The sequence below is a fragment of the Talpa occidentalis genome, unplaced genomic scaffold (genome assembly GCF_014898055.3).
Source record: "Talpa occidentalis isolate TD23 unplaced genomic scaffold, MPIMG_talOcc4v2.1 talOcc4.11, whole genome shotgun sequence".
Taxonomy (NCBI): Eukaryota; Metazoa; Chordata; class Mammalia; order Eulipotyphla; family Talpidae; genus Talpa; species Talpa occidentalis.
Window position 1 is genome coordinate 33,206,986 of NW_023601104.1, and position 8,988 is coordinate 33,215,973.

Below are 8,988 nucleotides of genomic sequence, written 5' to 3' on the forward strand. Positions count from 1 at the left end.
CTCAGGGAGGTCTCGGGGCACTCCTGCCTGCACACAGATGAGCCTCCTCTCTCACCCTGGTGGGGCATCCCTGTCCCACCCAGTCTGGGCTTCTCTTTGCTGGTGTCCCACCCCAAGCAAAGTGCTTCACCGCTCTCAATGGCTTCAGTGGGGCCCAGAAATGCAAATGACTAATAGGCTTGGTCTGACCCTTGTCCCCCTTAAACCTCCGTGCTGGTCCGTCTGTCCATGGGCAGTTCTGACCAGGATCCTTGGCCAAATCAGTGTCCCTGCAGTCTCTCTTTGACTATCCTGGGTCTCCCACTTGAGCTTACACAGTGACCAAAATCTTATGGCCTCATTGGGGACATAGGGAGGGTCACCAACAAATAACCTTCCAGCCACTAACTTTCACCCCTAAATTCTCCATCATGCTCAGCCTCTCAGAGTCTACTCCAAGTTGTGTCTCCAGCCCAGCTTGGCCATGAGTCCACGTCGCTTCAGCGGGTGATGTGGACGAGAGCATTGAGAGTCAGGAAAAGTGGTGACATCTCAGCTTCACCCCTGACTCCTGAGCCTCTGCAGGTCCTTTCCCTTCCCTGGACAGTGTTTTCTGTTTGAATGGGGTTTGGGTTGAGATTATACTGGTGATTCTCAGATTTGGTTGCTCAGGAGAATTAGCAGGGAGCTTTAAAAAATACCCATGCTGGGCTCTACGATGGAGAGTGAAGCTATGTGCTGGGGCTGGGTGAAGGCATTGGTCTGCACCACCCACTGTTCTCCTGCTCACCCTGGAAGAAGGGCCACTGGATTTGCTGGTTGTCTGCAATTCTGTGATAGACCAAGAGGGCAGGTCGAATGGGCAGGTGAAAAATAGCTGAGAATTGACCCCTTTTGTGTTAGTCCAGCAGGATCCAACAGTCCCGTGACCAGGGGAGGGCGGCAGATCAAGTGTTGGCTTTTTTGTCTTCACCAAGGTGGTTACTCCAAAGCCCAGCATCAGATGCTTGAAGGTCCCCCCCCGCCGAAAAAGCTCTTGAAGAAGTCTTGGGCAGTAACTGGAGACAGAAGCATCTTCTGAATGTCACAGCATAAAATGATCCCACGCAGTGGCTGTGTGCCTTTAGGCTGCTCTGTGGCCACCCTGCTGCCGCTAAGGACCCTGGCACTTTGCATGGTCCTGCTGTCTGCGTGATCTTTGTCCTTCTGGCCCCACCATGTCCCTGCAGGCAGAGGCTGTTCCTTATCTAATTAGGAACCCCTAATTAGATATCTGGAGGTGCCTGGGCTTTAGTGGATGTTCAGAACATGCTGATCAAATCGACAAGTCACTCAGTTTCTTCATCTGCAAAGCGGGGGTGATAGGGGCTTCCTTGTCAAATTACAGGCTTGGGGGGAACCACACAAGCAGGGTCAGCTTCATGGTTTATCACCTGTGTGGTTTGCTCTGGGGCTCACATTCAGAAGGGTTCCCACTTGGTTTTATACTCTGCTGTGGCTGTCTTGAAATTTTTAATAATGTTTGAACAAGAAACGCTGCATTTTCATTTTGTACTGGGCTGCACAGATTATGTAGTGGGTCTTGCACATGTGGTAAGTGATGTAGAGAACTCAGAGAAGAACTCTGTCTACAAGTTATTTACGGAGCTCTCTGACTGCCGCCAGTCACTGGATATGAGGGGCTCTGAGCTCCAGGGCAAGAGCAATTCCCTGGAGGGCGAGGAGATGGATATTGCTGTATGGCCTCTTACCTGGCAGGAGGGAGAGGTAGTAGCCTGAGGACCTGGGTATGGACCTGACCGAGGGGAGGGAGGGTCAGGACTGGGGTCACACACAGAGGTCTATTGAGAATGATTTCAATGATGTTGTTCTAATTGCCTGCCACAGATATAAAATAAAAAATCCACCATTAGAACATCATACCTTTGGTGGAGGCATTGCCTAGTCCTTAAGTACTGTTGATGGGAGTGTCAAATTAGGCTAATAATTTCACCTCTGGCCAGAAGACCTGCCCCTGAATTCTCAACGTGATCTTATGAAAATCACAGGGAATCATTCAACTAACCCCATCTAATGGACATGCAAGCCTTGGCAGAGCCTCTGGCCTCACCTGTTTTGACTGATAGAATGAATATATGGGTTTTTTTTTTTTTTTTTTCAGACTGTCAGAAGCTGTACCCACTTGCCCATTTCATGATTTTTCCATGACCTTCATGACCCCTACCCTCCCAAACTGCAGTGTAATAGGCCCCAGAAATCTGCAGGGTCAGGATTCTGGCAGCCTGACCCAGCTTTGGGGGAGAAAACAGCGCCAGTGATGGGGGCAGGAACACCTTCTCTGTGTCATCCTGTTTGGAATCCCTGGAGTACATTGCTATAGCAACTTGCTTAACTCACCCCACATGTCATGTGGAAAAACCTCTGCCCACTTAAGAGCAGCATCACCCAAGCCGCAGACTGGCTGCTTCTGTGTTATAGGCTGAAGCTGCCCATCCCCCACAGGACTGGGGTATGCATATCTGATCAGTGATGGACTAGTGGGCTGAGCAGCAGGACCATGCCAGGCACATATCCTGGCTTCTACTACTTCATTTGCTGGTTGTCCTGAAGTTCCAACTTTAGCCCTTTATTATTTTGATGGAGGAACAGACCAGTTCAAATGCAAATCCCCTGAGGTAGGAGACATGAAGTTGTCACCGCTCATTCATACTTCTCATCATGAGCACACTTGTTAGGCCTGGAGCTCAGAGCAGGCTTTGACAGGGGGAGTGGGAGCAGAAGCGGGGAAGGAGGAGCAGAAACCCTACAGGGACCCTGGGGATGAGCTGGAGTGGGCCAGAGTACGGGGCACTTGGGGGAAGGTGGTCGAGCTCCTGTGGACCCTGAGCTGGGAGGCAAGTGAGGGAGAGAAGTCCCTGCTTTACAATACACCCTGTGGGGACCACATCTTGAGTCTGAAGGCAGGAGCTGCCACCCCTGGGTGCCCCTGGAAAGGGCCACTTGGGCGCTGATCTCATTTTCTCTACAGACCGCTCCTCCAGTGAGGGCATCCTCCAGGCCCATTTTCCCGCAGAGAGTTCATGCCTGGATTAAGAGAAGTGGCTTTGGGTTCAGACAAATCATGACTTTCTCTTACTCTACTGGCATGACCTTGGACAAGTCATTTGTCCATTCTCCTGCACAACCTGGTGATCGTAGTAGTGACTTCATGAAACTCTGGTGGGGCTTAAATGAGATGTGAGAAAGGGCCTGACATGGTGCCTGGCAGCCATCCATGATGCATGACGGGAAGGGAACTGCTACTGTTAACTCTGGGAGGGCCTGCTGTGGGGCTACCAACAGCTGTTCTAAGCACTCCATATAAACGAACCCTGAATAGATCATCTACCCCCACTATGAAGTCACTATCCTTCCCCATTACAGCTGAGGAGAAGGAGGCCCAAAGGGACTCTAGGGCCACCCAACTAGAGTGAATTTGAGCCCAGGTGGCTGGGCTCCCATGCTGTGCTCATACTGATTGCTACTACTTCTCGGTAAGCATTTGGGTGAAGGGGGATCCCAGAGACGGAGACACAGGAGGGCTTTGACCACACTGAATTTCCCCTTGTGACTCCCTCCGGTCATAAGTTTATAATGTAAAACCCTTTGTGAAATTGGTGAGGCATATACAAGATGTCCAATGGTAATCTTTCTCTTCCCCCTATTCTCACACTGGTAACAAACTTCTGGGTGTTCAACTAAGAAATCAAAGTCAAGACTTTCATGATGGAGTTGGGGATGGTACCTGCTGGGGGACCATCTGCAGGGGGACAGCTTCCCACGGCAAGCACTCCATGTGTGTGCACGCATCACTAGCTCATGATCACTGTGGGGAAGGTAGTTTCAAGTGGCTACAGATCCTTGATGTTAGCCCATGGTTTGCAGGTGGTGGAGTAGGGGTCATAAGTGATGAAGACAAGAAGAAATACTATTTTTGAAATGTTAGTGCATTTTGAAAGCCTGTTTTATAGCTGATGGTCTCCAAGTCAGGCAGAGGCTGTGGCTGCTTGGGGAAGAACATGACAGCGTCTTTCTCTTTGCAATGACACTAGAATGATGTTCAATTTTGATTCCCACAGTAAGACCTTGAAGACTGCAGAGACAATAATCTCCACAGTCAGGTATATGGAGAGAAAAGAGAGTTTTGAGAATCCTCTAAACTCTCTTCTGTGCAAGCAAAGCAAAGCCATGTCAGCTTAGAACACAGTCTTGTCCTCAGTGATGACAGGAGAGGATGGAAGGGAAGTTTCCCACTGCTGAAGGAAGGAAGAAGCTTTCACTACAGAAGAGGAGAGAAAGGATTCAGAGAGGGAACAATTAAGGCGATTTAGCATCTGATTTCCTCAAAGGCCCACAACCCTAAATGGTGGGAATAATGAGAATGGTGCAGAGATAGACATCTCATCTCTGGGGGTCTGCTGGAGGATAGAGATGAAGCATGGCAAATAAGTAGGGAGAAGGTGATATTCCCATCCTATCTTTTTACGGTCCCCAGGGCCTGCTGTGGAAGGGTCTAGAAGTCCATCAGCTATGGGAGCTGAGAAGTTTGGCTGATAAAGAAGCTCACACTGAAGCAAAGTGGGCTGGGGCAAAGTGACAAACTTCATCTTCTTCTCTACTTTCCCAAGCTGGAGAGCAGGGCTTGGACGCTCTCAGTCTGTGCTCATCAGTGGTCCCAGGTACTGTGCCATACAACATACTTCTGCTGAAGAGAGCTGTCTCCCACAAGGATACCCAAGGGTCACTCCAATGGTATAGGCCGTCTCTCACATCACAAAACACTCACACCAAGATTAAACTGACTTCAAGACAGCCTCAAGGGCAAAAATTCCTGAGTTTCCATTATAATCAAGACTTTGGAATAGATCTTTGGGGGAAGGGCCAGGGGAGTTTAGGTTTATCTAGGGTCCTGGCATATATGTCTCCTCTCAGTTGCAGTATCTCAGCACTTTCTCTAGACTTTTCTTACGGACTTGAGTTGGAAAGTTACATCTCTGTGCATCCTCAGATCTCTTACTGAAGGGTCAGTGCCTTAAATGTTGCTGCTGCTGCTGTTTATAATGATGGAGAAGAAAGGCAACCTCCTTGCCTTGAGAATTTAATTTATGCTTGGAACTTTCTAAGCACTGATATACATTTGCTCATTTGCTCTTAGGATAACTCTATACATTCTATTACTATTCCCATTTCGGAGGTGAGAAAATTAAAGCACAACAAATCTTAACTAGAACCCAGATCCATTCCTGTCAGGGAGAACCCAGCGCCTTCACGTGCACACTATGTCTGACCTCCCTGTGTCTTTATAGTAGATAATTCAGTAAAGACTGGGTTTTTAAAGAATTATCAGTTCATCAGCCTTTCCTACAGATGTGTTATGAGAGCAAAGTTCTGATCAATGGGATCTGCTCTCTCCGAATGTCAGTTACAAAAATCTTTGAGCTTGTCTACTTTTTTCCTGACTTTCTTGACAGTTTGACCCATCCCATCACCCTGTCCAGGCTGTAGAAGGAGTTTCAGAAAGACAGAGGCTCCGACTCATGATGGCCTCACTTTCAACGTGGCCCCGTTCAGCCAAACTACTGTCACCAGTATGCAAGCTTCCTGGTAATCCTCACACTGAATTTTTATGATGCAGGAATGCAAGATTAACGTCAATCTTGTTCTGGAGCCAGGGGAGTGGAACCAATGACCCCTGCGGCCCTTTCAATCTCCAGAGTCCAGCTGATCAGAGTCACTTGTGGTTTTAAAAGTTACCTTTTTGTTCCTAGCTAGATCTAAGAAATAGCATGGTAACATAGAGCAGTCCCACTTTAAGTCTTTTCTATACTCCCACACACTCCTTCAAAGCTCAGTTCAAAAAAATGACTCTTCCTCCAGGAAGCCTTCCTTGATTACCTGTCTAGAACTGAACTTCTCTTGTTTGAATCTCAGCCCTTAGCTTCTCTGTACTATTCCCTCCCAGTTCCTCTATTTTGCTTTCCCTGGTCTTGCCTCATTCTCAACTACAAACAGGACCCAGATTGTACACACGCTTGGGCCCTATCCCTAGCCCCTTGCAAGCAGATGTTGTTCTAACAGTGATTGATATGTTTCATGAATCCCATGTTTCAAGAACCCAAACTGACCAGGCTTAGCTCAGGGGTGGTTTTCTCCATATAAAGGGAACTCTGAGTCACAAATCCTGTCCCTGTCTTTTACTCCACTCCTTTACCTCCTTTTACCCCTTCTTGAGTAACAACATTAACAACCATGGACTTGGCCCTAGTGTTACATACTTTTCTTACAGTGCCTCACTTAACTGCCCACTCAACTCTATGAACTCAGGTTTTTCTGCTTCTCTTTCACAGAAGAAGAAACCTGTTGGAGAGCCTGCATAAGCTGCCCAAGGCTGCTAGACCGGAAGCCAGGTCTGATTTCAAAACCCCAGTCCTTAGCTTCCTGAGGAGACTGTGTCTAGCCCTGGAGGCAGCCATCGCCACCACCTGAGGTTCCGGTGGCATGGTTGCACCTCTCCAGAGTGACCCAGGAGCACATTCCCTTCCCCCAGGGGGCATCTCCTGCTCTCTGAAGACACTTCCCAGAGTGCCTTAGACTTTCTGTCTAAATGACCTGAACCTCTTGCTGCTCCCTTGTAGGTGGATGTTGGTCTGGGAGCAACGCTTTCCTTGCCCTCCTCTCCCCCAATTTTGGGCATCAATCATTTTACTTGTAGCTCTTGGCTCAGAACTGAACTCCACCAAGTCCTCCCAGAAATTCCACTATAGACAGACAGGGCGGTGCACGTGTTTCTAGCGGTTCCCTTGGGGCTGTGGTGAGGGAGCACGGGCTGACGGTTCTTCACCTGTGCTCCCCGAGGAGCTTCTCCTGCTACTTCTGCGTCTGTAGGGTAAGGAAAAATGTCAGGCTTTTCTGCCCTCCTGCCATCGTGATAGATGATGGATCCTTGCGGTCCTGAATGCATGCCTGATGGCCGGTACCTGGGGTAGGGTGTGGGCATGGGTAGATGGGATTCACCTGGGCTGAGACTGGACTTTTAAGGTCGGTGTCACGGGGACGCCAGCAGAAGCCAAGAAGCCGAGAACGGACAGAAGCCGAGAGAGAAGCAGAGAAGGCGGGAGAGCCCAGATAGAGTGAAGACTTGCTGGGGGCTGGGAGGCCTGCCAGCCTCCAGGCCCCCCAGCACACTTGCCTGCCGTGTACCTGGTAATCCCAATAAAAGACCTGCAAAAAGCCACTGAGGACTCTGACTCCTCCTTTATCCGGTCTGCTGGATCCTAGAAAACCTGCACTGTGTCTTCCTGACCTTTACAGCTTCTGACTCCAACCCCAGCACCGGCCCCACCTCCAGCCTGGAGCCCGCACAGAAGGGCAGGCCGGCCAGGCTGCCGGGGAACTTGCGCAGTCCCTAGAACATCACAGCTGGAGGCGCCGCGAGTGGCGAGCGCGTCCGGGTACCCGGTGTGTGTGTGGTGGGGGGCGGGGGTGCGGGTCTCCTGCCCCAGCACGAGAGACCAGGGCTGGCCTCTAGCTCCTGGCCGGCACCAGGCCAGCCCGAGGTTCCCGCTGCGCCCCGACACCTGGAGTGTATTAGGCGGCGGCGCGCGTCTCGGCTGCAGCGGTTTCCCCTGGATTAGTGAATAATTACATAATTCGGGGCACGGGGCGGGGGCTATGCCCAGTCTCCACCCAGTGTCAGGTAGCGCTTGCCGGGGCCCCGGACGGCGGACCCGCGCTCTGGCCGGGCTACCCCTGGCCCCCCCCCAGAGGCAGACCGTGCAGGGGCTTAGCCACGTCTCTGGCCAGAGGGACTCTGGGTGGCTTTTGGCTCCCACATCTCCCCCAGTCTTCCGAGGCCGCCGCGCGGCTCCCCAGTCTTTGGGATGTTTCCTCCGCTCCAGGCTCGAGCGCAGCCCAGGCAGCGCTCGCGCCCTCTCCCCTTCCCTTGCCCAGGAACTGGCCCTCCTCGCTCCCCGGACGCTCGAGTGTCTCTTGCGGCGGCGCGTGAACCCCAACGTGGCCCTTGGAGGTCCCCAGCGCGTCCCGCGGGGCCAGTAGCCCTCCGGCGCTTTGCAATCTGAGCTCCTTCAACTCTTCCCAAACACACCAAACTCTGCCGAAGTCGCCTCCGCGCGCCTCCCTCTTTGACAAAACTTGCGGGGGCCGCTAGATTGCCAGGAGTTCCCGCGGGACCCCGCGCCCCAGATCCACCCGGGTCCGACGGGAGAGGCGCGCCGCGTCCCCTTCCCGGCAGCGGGGGGCGGGGCCCCGGCCGGCCAGAGGGTCTCCCCGAGACCTGGGGGAGGTAAGGGGGGCTCGTACCTGTCCACAGGCTGAGTGCCCAGGCCACCAGGAGCCCCCTGGGCAGGTCCATGGCCCGCGGAGGGGCGGCGGGTGCCGGGCGCGGGGCGGCGGGCCAGAGCGGCAGCCTCGTCGGCGGGGCGCCCGGAGCCTGCACTGCGCGCGGCCGGCTCCCTGACAGCCGCGGCGCGTTCAGAGGAAGTGGGAGGGCGGGAGCCGCGGGGAGGGGCGCGCGGACACCGCTCCACCGCTCGGCGCTGGCGCCCGGCCAGGCGCGGCCCCTCCGCCACCTGGGCAGGCCGAGCGCTGCGCCTCGAGCCCGTCTCCAGACCGCTCCTCCCCCTCCCGCTTCTGCCACCCAGAAAACCCTGGAGAACCCCTCCTGGGAACCACTTCGCCCATGTAACCCCTCCCTCCACATCACCACCACCAAATTCAGTCTGTTCCGGAAAAGGGGTGTATATTCCCATTTCCCAGAGAACAGAGCTTCACAAGGCTCAGGGGGGCACCTAAGGCGATCCAGGAAGACCCGCCACGACTCAGGTCTCACTTGACCAAGGGAAGTGGATGTTCCTCAAAAGTCCTGGTCCATTCTGAAACATGCCCCACCCCCAGCCTCCCCAGGCCCTGAGGGGGTTCAGTGCTGCTTCTGACCTTCCAACAAAGGCAGAC

At 52.9% G+C, this 8,988-nt stretch overlaps 1 protein-coding gene across 1 annotated transcript in view; it reads right to left on the reverse strand.

The window, feature by feature from the left end:
* ITGA11 (integrin subunit alpha 11) overlaps positions 1 to 8,470 on the reverse strand; it is a 113,430-nt gene extending 104,960 nt beyond the window's left edge. Inside the window, exon 1 of the mRNA XM_037502795.2 lies at positions 8,338 to 8,470. Within this exon, the coding sequence (XP_037358692.2) occupies positions 8,338 to 8,389 (52 nt within the window). The 5' untranslated portion in view covers positions 8,390 to 8,470. The remainder of the gene's footprint in view (positions 1 to 8,337) is intronic.
* Between the last annotated feature and the right edge of the window lie 518 nt (positions 8,471 to 8,988).